We start from the raw sequence: 13725 nt of genomic DNA, 5'->3' as shown, positions 1-13725 counted from the left end.
TGTTTATCTATGGACAACTGACAATATAAAGTAGTAACCTATATAATATGAGTTTATGTGACGTACTTACAAATACCTTTTACCATGAAATATACAATTGATTTACCTTACAAATCCTACTCTCTGTTTCACCCTAGGAAGATTATTAAACGAAAGTACGTCAAACGCGTGAAACCAGTGTAGCCAGTAGCAAAAGGTGCACTTTTCTGTCAGAAAGTATGAAAGACTATTGTCCCTTTATACATGTGCATATAGTCTCGTACAACAAGGTTACGGACTCTACGGTTGCCTCTATTCGCAGAACAAATGGAAAGTGAATAACACAAGTCACTTTAAGTAGTTATTTATAACAGTATCTTTACTTAAATAACTTAATAGTGTGTATAATCCAATTTTATGTATGGACAAATGGCAAGGCAGAATGAAAAGATTTTCGGTTTATATTAGACCCCAATCCCAATTGAGATTTTATCATATCACAATTGATTATAATAGTAAGGAGTGGGAAGGAGTCCGAATTTTTGCAAAAAATTGAGCATCTCACCAGCCGTTCAACTTAGAAAGCTGAAATTCGGCAGTTTTTTCAATAAGCAGACAGCAAATTTTAGCGTTTTTGATAATTCCCTTCAGATTTTATACCCTTCTAATATTCAATTTTCTTACCCTTGGATAGAAAAGGAATCCAATTTTATCTTCAAATCCAATTCTATCAATCAGTATCATATGTTTATTGCATCAATTAAAAAAACTGTTAGGTTTGTTGATTTTTATTTGTCTCCTTTTCTGATGTCTGTTATGTAAAACACATGATTTCATTGTTTCGGAGTTTCGATTAAGCCAATTAACAAAATAGACATGCTTAATCCTTCTCTTCTGGGCGCCGCAGTCCTTTTCGAGAAATAATTACAGCGTAATTTTTATTTTTTATTTTATTTTATTATTGTTTTTCTTGGCATATTGAAACGTATAAATGAAGGTTGAGAAGGAGGAGACCATTAACCAGATATGATCACTAATAGTTAAGTTACAGAATATATTGCTTTGTGAATACACCCTCTTTTATCTTGAACATCCTCCTAAGTAAATGTTCCTGACGTACGTATTGATTCCCTTTTTAGTGAGAGAGCACGCTTTTAATATATGACGAGTTGGTAGTAGTTTGATATGTAAAAGCAATCGAAAACGATTGATATTGGTGTCGAATCCAAAGTTTGGGGGTCATTTGGATGAATAGTAACTCTCCGGAAGCAGTTCAAGTTTAAGCTTAGACCCCATTCACTTGGTGGGGATGAAAATTAAATGTCCAAACTCACTACTCTGTCGCACCCTAGATAGATTATAAAACGGAACTGACGTTCAACGAGACGTCTTACAGCGCGAAGTTTTCACTTATTATGAGTAGAATGCGGTCGATGTGGGAAAATAGAAAAAAGAACAACATAAATCAAACAGCGTAGCGGTAAGCGACTCAATAATAATAATAATAATAATAATAATAATAATAATAATAATAATAATAATAATAATAGTAGTAGTAGTAGTAGTAGTAGTAGTAGTAGTAGTAGTAGTAGTAGTAGTAGTAATAGAAGAAGTGTAATTACTTAGCATACATAATCTACTCCTGGAGACAAGAAACTCCAAATCTTTACTCCACACAAGTTCAGTGGGAGAGTTCGCAATGATAAGAGAAAGACGAAAAACTTGATGTTCGGCTTCTTTTGCAATGCGATCTATTCTGTAGGAGACTTCTATATTAGAATCAACTTTATTTAACATTTCTCTTACTTCAAATTTGTTACAGCTTGAATCACATTCAATACATTTATTTTTTAACCACTCTACAATTTCGTTTTTAGTATATGATTTCGTAGGGATTTTTTCGTCTTTTACTGAGTGTGTTAGGTCATTATCAATAACAATCATGGAATTTGGTGATACATTCGGAAGGAGTTTTTCTTGGAAATATTGTTCTTATTTTGCTGCATGTAATTCTCTGTGATAGTCACCTGTTTTTGTGCCGCAAAAAACTAGGTCAGCGCCAGGAATTAACCCACTCTCAGTCATGGTGTGAATCACTGTTACTCCCCCCCTTCCTTTCCAAAGGTACCTTGACGCCTAAGGCAGGGTTGGCAAAAACCATGGTTTTTATTAGAAAAACCAAAAAAAAAACGGTTTTTTTGGTTTAAACCAGGTTTATTTGGTTTAAATAATTTGCTCTATATATTCATATCATATATGGACAGAAATAAGTTTGTTTCGCCTTGATGTTATTATGCAACAGCCGGGTTATGCTGGAAGGGGTCACATAAGCTTAAAGCGGAATAAAAACTGCTTCTCGAGTTACATCCGAGAGAAATTGTCCTCCATTTGAACTCGGAACCAGGACTAATTGGCCACAAATGCGATACGTCTGCCGACTCACTCACGAAGGAATCCTGATAAAAATATGTTGTACTGATCTTTACATGCTTCTTAATATAACTGTCAAGTCATTTCAGAAGGACAAAAAGATAAACAGTTGCATAAGTGAATCCATTATACAGAATTACATATGGACAATTTCAAAGTACTACGGAGTACAGAAGAACTAATTTAGTTCAAGTTAGTTAACAACGACTTTTATTGGTCCAAATTAAAGAAATACGACTTAATTTGCATATCAGTAAGAAAAGTGTATAAAGATACGAATTATTTGAGTCCACTTTGGCTCAGACTCATTTATACATAAATATATACCAAAGATACTCTCATTTCACTAAATGCCTCTCGTGGGGTCTGTATGACCCCCCCACACACACACACAAAAGTACGGCATTTCGATGTATTTTATCAATAGTAAACATTGAAACGAAACAATATTTAGAATTTTTCTTTGATTGCAATTACACAACAATAATAACTACAAAAAAATCACAAAACAAACATTTATAAACTTATATAAAAAAGGTGCTTTTGTAGTATAATCTTTTTGAGTAATGAATGGGGAATTTAGGTCTGAATATAATACGAATAATATACGGGAGTGAAACGTGATAACCCACAAATGTGTGTTCATCAAGATTTTACAAACACTTACATTTTTACGAACATTTTTCATTTTTTGGTTTAAACCAGTTGGTTTTTTTGAAAAAAAAACAGCTGGTTTAAACCTTGGTTTAAACCATGGTTTAAACCACCTTGGTTTAAACCAGCCAACCCTGGCCTAAGGACTAACCCTCTCTCCAGTTTCACTGCCTGGTTTCCAAAATATGAATAAACGTTTAGTAACATGTTGTTTTCTTTCACCAGTAGAAAGAGGTTTCCTTTTCTTTCTTTGCTTCTCATAACAATGTGGGAATTTTTAGCCACTGTCTCCAAAAATAGCACTATAGCTAGGGTGACCAGATTTTTTTTAAATCCAAAAGAGTATATCCAAAAAAAAAGTTGACAGTAAGTATGAAGACAAGATTAATTACAATATTTTATCCAATGCGCATGCAAATGAGTTAAATACTTAAAACAGTTTTACTCACCATCATTCATACTTCTGCGACGATCTTGCTTTCTTGAGTAAGTTAATGTCATCCTTTATTGCCAGTCTGAACTCTTCACAGGTCATGCTTACATTGAACTTCACTTTCATCACTTGTTCCAGTGTCGACACTGTGAGTTGACTTTTTTCCTCGCTCCAGTAAGTGTTAATAGCACTAAAGAGCCTCTCACAATCAACATTAGTACCCGGTAAAGTAAACAAGAATTGCACGAGTGGCACAATCACTTTTAAATTTGACCCAGCTCGCACTAAATCTTTGTACACTATTTTCCATTTGCCCATCATTGTCTCTCTTTTCTCTCCCCGTTGTTCAAGGTTTTCTTTAACACATCTGGATATTTCACAGTAAGTGTCAAAAATATGATTATCATAACGCACTCTCTGCATGTTTTACCTGCTCATAGAAATATGCAAACGACTCCTGAAATTCTTCATAGGTAACTGATGTGTCCAGTAGTAAATGTTTCATCTTGTTTACTTCTCCGAAAAAATGTTGTGACCACATCTCTAAGTATGTTATCACTTCAAAGTAAAACCTTCTTGACACTGAGTAGGCATATTCCTCTTTTATATTCCCTTCTTTTATAAGTCTCGTAAGTAAATTTCTAGCAGGAAACGGAAAAAAGTTTTGTACAATTCTATCTTTGTATTTTCTCAGAAGTTCAAAGTATTCAACAGAAACTTAAGTCGCTGTTATATCCTCCCTCTCAATTTTTGTAATTGTTTCAGTGAACAAAATTAGCTGAGCATGCAGGAAATACAGCCACAACTCACTTGTTTCGGCTCGAAAGAAATTGACTATGGCTATTGGAGCATTTTCATCACTCAAAAAGTACCCCTTAAGTGGTTCATACTGACGTATATTTTTTTCTACACACGGAAGCAGAGACAAGAATCTCGTCTCGTGATACAAAAGACCCTCATAATGACAGCCAATGAACTCACAAAAGTTTTTCAAATTTTCTGTCCTTACAGTAAAAATACTGAAATGATTGTATATTTTAAAAACCAAATTCTTAACATCGATCGGTATTACTCTCGAACACGCCACAGAAATTCCATTGTGAAGGATATGAGCCCCACAACCGATAAGCAAAACATTTTTCTTCAACCTGCACTGACGTAATGTACCCATTAATACGTTCGACACAGTTTCCGAGGTTTCATTTGATATGCTATGAATTTTTAGAAGACATGTTTTTACATTAATATCAGTATCTACTTCACAGTACCGCACTAAAACAGGCATGAGTTTGGTTGCTTTATGATTAAAAGCATCACAAGCAACAACAACGAAAGGAACCTTTTTAACACTATTAGCCTACTTAAAATATTTTCTGAGCACACTCCCACCACATTTGTTAACAAAGCCTCCGTTTTCGTTCTCGCACATGCAAATTTTTTATTCAGTGTTGATTTCAAAAGTTTGCTAGTGCAGTCCATGCTTCTAAAAGAGTGATTATTTTTAACATTATGGTATGACCACACAAGTTCTAATCAAATTAAATGTAGCTCTTCTGAAGATTCTGTGGTGAAAAAACTATCCAACTTACCTGCTTTGGAAGTTGATGAGCATTCAATGTGCGACTTAGATTTTATATGTTGTTCTATATCATATTTCCATTTATTTTTTATAGAGAACTCCTTACATACTGTGCACCATGCTTTGTAAACATCGTTACTGCGGGCCCTTTTAATGCAAGGATAGCTTATTTCAAACGCTTGATTATACTGATATTTTCCTCGCGACATTGTTAATAAAATAAATCCTTCCAATCCTCGAATAATATAATTGACTGAGTGTACGTACGCACGTTAATTAGAATAATAATCACTGCGCGATTTCCACTACCAAGAACTGACTCACTTTGAAGACGACCCGCTCGGGAGAGTAATACTCCCGGAAGTAAGTTTTTTCGCGCGCTACTCTAGCCAGATGTTTTACGCGCTATCCTAGTCAGTTGTTTTAAGTTGGTCACAAAATCTGTATCATTTAGTACAAGGGCAACAAAACGAGCCCTGCGGGGCTTCTAACCCGTTCCTACTACTACTACTACTTATCTGCACAAAAGTAAGTAAATCACATTTTTGAGTATTATTTTCGTATTATTTTAATGTAAAAAGTGCTATAAAAATGTAAAAAAAATGTTAAAAAAAACTTTCCTCGGGCCGGGTTTGAACTCACACCAAAAGAGGTTTTCGTTATTAGCATGTAGCGCTAGCGAGCTCCGAGGACCGACAACAACAATCGTTTGAATTCTGCTATTTGAATGCAACCTGGCAAGACATAGATAACGCCAACCAATCATAACTATGTTTTTCGTTCCTACTTCCGGGAGCATTACTCTCCTGAGCTAGTCCTCTTTGAAGGGAAAACAAAACCCCGTGCCATGAACTGTAGGAATACCAGATATAAATACCGAAAATATAAATCATTTCAGGTACTCAATCAATTTAATTAACAATTTAGTAATTAAAACGTTGAAAGTTTGGATAAATATATCACTTTAATTTTGCCTCTTTACTATAGTTTTAGTACTAACTAATAAAAAACAGTTTAGTTATATTATTTTTCTTTTACAAAAAGAAAATCTGGCAACCCTACAATGCAACGAGGACGAGAAACGCAGCACAGCGCAGCGGGTCTGCTACTACGAAGTACTAAACAGTGTTGTCAACGTCCAAGTTTTTACAGGGAAAAATACGATTTTCAATGGGAAAATGCATTAAATGTTAAATGAAATTGAAAATACCACAAAAGAGTATAATTCGATATTTTTGGGAAGTAAAAAGAGTATAGAGTATATGAACCTCGAAAAGAGTATAATACTGTTAAAAAGAGTATGTCTCGTCACCCTAACTATAGCAGTTAAACACAAAATTAATTAATAACACTAATAATGAGACACAAACAACGCACGGCATCACTCTAACAGAAAATGTAACAAAATGAAACAAAGCAGAAGAAACGCATACAACAAAATTCACTGAACTATCACAGATCATAAAGAATCAAAACTGTCATCCCGCTTCCACCGAAGTGGCAACAACTGAGCTCATGTTGCCAAATTTACCTTATCGTAAGACCTCTATTGTTATTCTAACAGTCAGTCTTAACTTCTTTGTGTATCTACTGCAAAAGTAGCTCCATTTTAAAAAGATTTTTTTTCTATACACTGATATTTGAGTGAGAATAAATCTGACAATCTTATCTGTGCATGCTTCTGCTTTTGTCATCGGCTACAGGTAGGGTTGCTAGTACTTATGTTAATATGCTAGCTGAACGAACCAGCTACGGTAGACACACGAACAATTATAAACTGGCGCGCAAGTCAACTCTAAAGTTTAATTTTCTTTACCATACTCTTCTAAAACATTTAAATTCTGTCACTAACCGAATTCACCAAAACCGTTTTTGGTTTTAAACAGACTCGTTTTTCTCCTAAAAACAACGGTTCGGTTTTCTATTAAAAATCGACTTCAGTTACAAACGCAACAGTTTTTAAATTCGAAACAATTTTCTCTGAAAATCGGAACTGTTTTATAATCTTCCCGGTTTTTGAAAAAATCTCTGTATGTTCTCTTCAAAACCGAAAAACCGTTATTTTTTTCGCAATAGTTGTCTGGAATACTACTCCGGATAGTGGGTGGTCCGGGAACCATCCCCCGTTAACGTAGTTTTTTTTTTTTTTTTTTTTTTTTTTTTACAAATTTTAGTCTTTATATTCCTCCGCTGCTTCAATGACTTGTTCCAGAAAATTTTATTCAAAGACTTTCAATAGAGGAAGGGAAGAGAGAGTTTTTTTTTTAAGTTCCTGCATTATTATTTTTGTCAACGTTGAACCTAGGCAATTTTAAAACTGTCAAAGTTAATAGCCTATTCTATTGTTATTTTCAGTACACTGTATTTTTTGACTATTTTATTGTTATTTATGATGTAAAATCTATATAAATGCGCTTGCCCACAAAGGAGCTCTTAAAATATTTTTCAAACTTACTTAAAACTTATTTCGTACAAGAAGTATTAAAATATATTTATGCAAGTTTAACATGTAATAATTGATACTAAGGTTATCTATTTATTTTTAAGCATGGAAGAATGTGAAGCATTATGTAACAAAGTTGGTATTATGGTAAATGGACAGTTTGTGTGTTTTGGTAGCATCGAACATTTGAAGTCAAAATTTTGTCAAGGATTTACTATATTAATAAAGCTGAAACCAGCAGCGCAGGAAGACATTTTGAAAGCCTTAAATCGTACTGTTGAGAAGAATCTTCAACCTTGTATATTGAAAGATGAACGCCAGGTAATTCAACGGATTGTTTTTTTATTTCTGATCTTATATACAAGTACGTTATGAAATATAAGGACAAACTGTAAGAAGTGATTACTCATATCAAAATAAGATAAAAGCTTCATATGGGCTGTGGGAAAAGTGCATAGTTTCAGAGCTACAGACGTCTAAAATCGTGAAAGAGCTAAATTTCAACGCGCGTTATTTTGAATTCGAAATAGTGGTTCATTTCAAAGTAAAGAAAGTCATAGAAATGAAAACGAAAATGTGTATTTTATAAACGTGCAAAGAATATCCAAGGTATTCCCTACAGGATATAATTTCCAGACATGCCTCAACAGACTTCCTTTACGCTAATATGGACCACCATTCCACGGTTTTTCGAATTTGAAATAGTGCGTGTTGAAATTGAGCTTTTTAAAAATGATTTTGGACAGCTCTAGCTCTGACACTATTCACACTTCCTCACAGTTCCATATGAATTTTTTGTCTTATTTTGATGTGAGGAATCACCTCTTATAGTTTGTCTGTATACGTTATTAACACACTGTACACCCTATACACTAACATGCCACTGAATCATACACACCTAGTGCCGTTCGACCCCTCTTTCCTCAAATACTGCAACAACAAGGCAGAATAATAACTCCACCAGCTTCTGGACATCGTCTAAAGGCCTTGGAAGCAATGCGTCCTAAACTGCGGTCCACAACTAGTCCATCTTCACTGATAGAGCCTGTCTGCTCCGTACAATCCTTTTAACGACATCTGAAAAATGTTCCACTGGACTCAAATCTGGACAGCGGGTGGGGTTTGTATTAACTGAAAGACGGTATAATAGTCCTCGAACACTCAACTGTACAATGTAGGATCTGTGGACTGGACAGTTGTCTTGCTGGAAAATGCACGTTCCATTGGCATAATCATTGTCAAGAGCAGGTGTACATGGTCCCCCAGGATGTACAGTTTACACATATAGGTTGGCATTCAGAGTTCCTCTTACGCCAACTAATAATCTCAATGACGCTCAACTAAAACATTCCGGGCCGTAATAAACTCACCACTAACCTGCACTGTACCAACTTGACATGCGGGATCCATGGCTTCATGCTGTTGTCGTTAGATTCGGACTCTCCCATCAGTGCAGAATCAGGAATCATAGCTCCAGGTTTTACTTTTCCACAATTCCATGATTCAATACCTGTGTCTTCGAGCCCACACAAGGAGTCAACTGGTGTCCGATGGCGGCCTGTGAGCAGAGGCACTTAGATTGGTCTCCGAGATCTGAAGCCAAGACGATGCAGAGAACGTTGAACTGTCCGTGCGCTAACAATTCGCATGGAACCTTCGTTCAGTTGGAATGTGATTTGCAACAGGCTCTGGACCTTACTAGTTCAATACGGCTCAGCCGGCGCAGTCCACATTCCTTGAGGTCACACTGACCTTTGCACTGTGACCGGTTCATGGATGTCTTCCCTCCATTTGTATAATCTCGCCATACCCTTGCAACTGTGATACGCGAGGACACCAGTTGATTCTCAATCTCTGAAATGGAATTCCATTCATGGAGCTCCAACAACCTGCCCTCGATGGAACACGTCTAAATCTAATGCTTTCACCATTCAGTTTCTCAAGACTACTGTGTCTTGCAGCCAGAGATTCTATCTATTTATACTTTCAATGCAAGGTATATGAGGGCAACGTATATGTGGGCGTGGCAATGCGAGAACTTCAGACTGTCAGATGTGCCTAATTCGGTGGCACGTCAGTATATATACACAGGGTCAGTCAAAACAAGTGTTACAAGCCAATATTTCGTGAACTATACATCAAATAAGAAAAATGTTAAGAGCAATGCACAATACAGACGGGACTAAAAAAATGAGTCAAACACGAGGTTCCCCCCGCCCCCATTTTGGGGTAGGGGTGTACGTAAAATTTTCAAATGTGAACATAGGTCGAGTGATATTTCATTCGAAAGAGCTTGAAAAATTGAACAATTTTTGTAGCAAACAATTTTTGATATGGGGCACCATTTTCAAGATGGACCCCCAAGATGGTCCTGTATTAGATAAAATTTCCAGTACTTATAAATCAGAAACGGCTGAGTAGAAAACGGTGAAACAAAAAATGAAAAATGAAAAAGCCATAGGCAACGTGGAATGGTGTTGTTGCGGTGTCCCCAGGGCCTCCATCATGGGGCCCCGGGACCAACTTGAAAATTTCAAATAGGAATATAGGTCGAGTGTTACCTTGTTTGATAGATCATGGAAAACCAAACAGCTTAGTACAAAATTTGATTCGATTTTGGGCAAGCCTGTTTCAAAATGACCGCTGAAAATGGTTCCCCATTCAGATACAAAGCGCAGTGTTCAAACTAAGTGTTACAAGCCCATATCCAGCGAACTATGCATCAAATAAAAAATATGTTATGAGTCAATGTATATACAATACAGACAGGCCTAAAAAATGGGTCAAATACGAGGTCCTAATTTTGTACTAAGCTTTTTGGTATTTCAGAATCTATCAAAGAAGGTATCACTCACCACATATTGCTATTTGAAAATTCTACATACACCCTTTCCTCCAAAATGGGGCGGGAAAACCTAGTGTTTAACCCATATTTTAGGCCGTCTGCATTGTACATTCATTCTTAACACTTTTCTTATTTGATGCATATTTCGCGGGATATTGGCGTGTAACACTCAATTTACAATGCTTGTTACAATGTAATGCGTGCAACACTGTGCTTTGTATCTGAATTTGGTACCACTTTCGGTGGCCATTTTGAAACAGGCTTGCCCGAAATCAAAACAAATTTTCTACTAAGCTGTTTGGTTTTCTACGATCTATCAAACAAGGTATCACTCAACCTATATTCCCATTTCTAATTTTTAAGTTGGTCCCGGGGCCCCATGATGGGTGTCCTGGGGACACCGTAACAACACCATTCCACGTTGCCAATGTCTTTTTTCTTTTTCATTTTTTGTTTCACCGTTTTCTACTCAGCCGTTTCTGATTTGTAAGTACTGAAAATTTTATCTGATACAGGACCATTTTGGGGGGCCATCTTGAAAACGGTGCCCCATATCAAAAATTGTTTCCTACAAAAAAAAAAAAAAAAAGCGTTCAATCTTTCAAGCTCTTTGAACGAGGTATCACTCGACCTACGTTCCCATTTGAAAATTTCACCTACACCCCCTCCCCCAAAATGGGCGGCGGGGGAACCTCGTGTTCTACTCATTTTAGGCCCCTCTTAATATTTTTCTGTACACTGTATTTTCTTGTACACCGACTCTTAATATTTTTCTTATTTGATGTATAGTTCGCGAGATATTGGCTTGTAACACTTATTTTGACCCACCCTATATATATATATATATATATATATATATATATATATATATATATATATTGGAAATCTGTGCATATAAAATTTTGAATATAGAATTCATGTAATATTATACGTATTTCAAATAGTCTAATAGTCTACTAATATGTTGTGGGAAGTCAAATAACTTTTGGAGGTAGTGCTAATCCGTAGATTATACAGTAGATTATAGGAATCTATAATTCATTAACATTTCTGAAGTTATGCAATTCCTTGTTATGAAGTCGTTAATGATAGAAGGCAGAGAGTTAAGTGACTGTCTTATAAGAGCATCCTTGAGAAAGAAAGAAGGGAAAGAGGATTGATAATTTCTAGGTTATAGGCTAGGTCAGGAAGATATCTAGAACGAATCTGATTTTTTTACTCACAGGATATTATTTGTGACATGAAGATTTTAGAAATCGAATTGGAAATTCTTCTCAATAGATAGTTGTCTTCATATTATATCCTCTGTAGTAATTCCTTGAAAATAAAATCTAGATAGTTTAATTTTGCTTTGGAAAGCAGTTAAAGTTAGTCACTAACACCGCAAATTTGCAATATGTTATTAAAAGTCTAATAATAAACATTTCTAATTAAAATTATAAATCTTCACAGGGTCTATTACATTATCACGTAACAAATCCATATACTTCTTTGGCGAACTTATTCTCTGCGATGGAAGAGATAAGAAAGGATTATTCAGTAGTTGAAGATTATTGTGTTTCTGAAACAACTTTGGAACAAGTGTTCCTTTTGTTTGCTCGGAACCAGGGAAAAGAGAAAAAGCCCAAAGGAAATATTCTAACCAGAAGAGCCAAAGCGATTTACAAAAGAGTCAGAGGACAACGTGAGGATGACGCAATGCCCGTTGCAGTGTAATTATGTAATACAAATACATAATAACATCCATTGAAAGCTTCTTATTAGCATTTTAACCAGTAAGAAGAAGTGACTGTTGTGATTGCTTTTATTGGGTTCATACGAATTACGTATAATTGGAAAAGTGTTGTTGGTTTGAAAGCAGTGTTCACAGCAGGGCGGAATAGTGCTACAACTAGGACCTTTCTACACAGACCAAGGCACTGGCTTCCCTTTCTCTCACTCCATAAATTAGAAATGTGCAAATGATTGGATTCGACGTCGAATAATTCAAGGAATCTTTATCGTCAATCCCATTCCAAACTTGGGTATCATTATTTTGTGATTAAGATGACGACAAAGTAATAATAAGTGTGAATTAAATCATTTCAATATAGTGACTGAGGGTTGGTTTCATAGTGCAACTTACTCATTGAGCGCTTGCTCTTCTACGATGTGTGTAAATGTTATAGCACCACGTGAGATTTCTCCATCAAATTTCTCATTTCAAACCCCGAAATCTTACATTAATGAAATTATTATTATTATTATTAATTATTATTATTATTATTGAGTGAGTCATATTGGTAATTCTTTGAGTTGCTCTTTTCTTTTAAGGCTAATGATTTTAAGATTTTTCGTATAGTTCAAAGTTCTCATGATCATGTAAAGTTACAGGCAGATATTAACTGTATATATTAATGGTCCAAAAATAATTCATTGCCTCTGAACATGAACAAAAGCAAATCTTCGAGAGAAACTAATATATCAATTTATCAAGATTTGATTATCAGGAAATTGAAATCGTAATCGAAATGAATATCAAATATTTGAGTATTGTAATGGATAATAAATTATTTTTAATGAGCATATTAGTAAAATTTTATCTAAAGCCGGAAGGAATTTAACTCTCATTCATTGGGTTGCTAGAGATTTTAAAGCTGTATTAACTTGGCTTCCATTTAAATCTAAATTCAATAATTTAACTGATAATGCTATACTTTCAAAACAATTTACTATCCATTACTGAAGGAAGAAATTTACAAGGCATCAAATTTTTTCATAATATAATTCATCATAAGATTGATCTGATTGATTTGTTGTGTATCAGAAATCTATCACACAATTGTAGAAATTACTGTCTTTTTTTCATGCAATGATTCCTTGATTTATACCCCATTACAAGAGTACTGCAAGTGTTAACAAAAAAACTTGTACTATTTTTACATAAAAAAAAACAATTTTCTGAAATTAAAAATCGATTTGTTAACTGTGTTAGAAATGAATAAATCTTTTCCTTTAGGAAATCTTATGTATGTAGAGAATGTTGTACTAGCAATACGTATTTCATATGAATTATTATTGTATGTTGTCTCATGTCTTTTCAAGTTTTACAAGTTTTTGTAATATAATCTTACATGATTTGTCAATTTATATATTTATTTAAAATGTGACCAATTAATGGCTATATGACTGTATAATTTTTTACAGTAATAAAGATTATGATAACAGTTTATTATTATTATTATTATTATTATTATTATTATTATTATTATTATTATTATTATTATTATTATTATTATTATTATTATTATTATTATTGCTTCTAAAATGGCGCTTTTTCTTAAAATGGATACTATATTTATTATATAGTTTTTCGGTTGAGA

General features: G+C 34.6%; 1 protein-coding gene across 1 annotated transcript in view; it reads left to right on the top strand.

The window, feature by feature from the left end:
- The window catches only part of LOC145660863 (phospholipid-transporting ATPase ABCA3-like), a 118794-nt gene extending 105281 nt beyond the window's left edge, over positions 1 to 13513 (top strand). The window contains exons 13-14 of the mRNA XM_081726290.1: positions 7623 to 7839; positions 11816 to 13513. Of these exons, the coding sequence (XP_081582416.1) occupies positions 7623 to 7839; positions 11816 to 12079 (481 nt within the window). The 3' untranslated portion in view covers positions 12080 to 13513. The remainder of the gene's footprint in view (positions 1 to 7622; positions 7840 to 11815) is intronic.
- The last annotated feature ends 212 nt before the right edge of the window (positions 13514 to 13725 follow it).

Source organism: Thermobia domestica, chromosome 9, assembly GCF_964235325.1.
Source record: "Thermobia domestica chromosome 9, izTheDome1.hap1.1, whole genome shotgun sequence".
In the NCBI taxonomy this organism is placed as follows: Eukaryota; Metazoa; Arthropoda; class Insecta; order Zygentoma; family Lepismatidae; genus Thermobia; species Thermobia domestica.
This window is presented reverse-complemented; position numbering and strand designations above follow the sequence as displayed.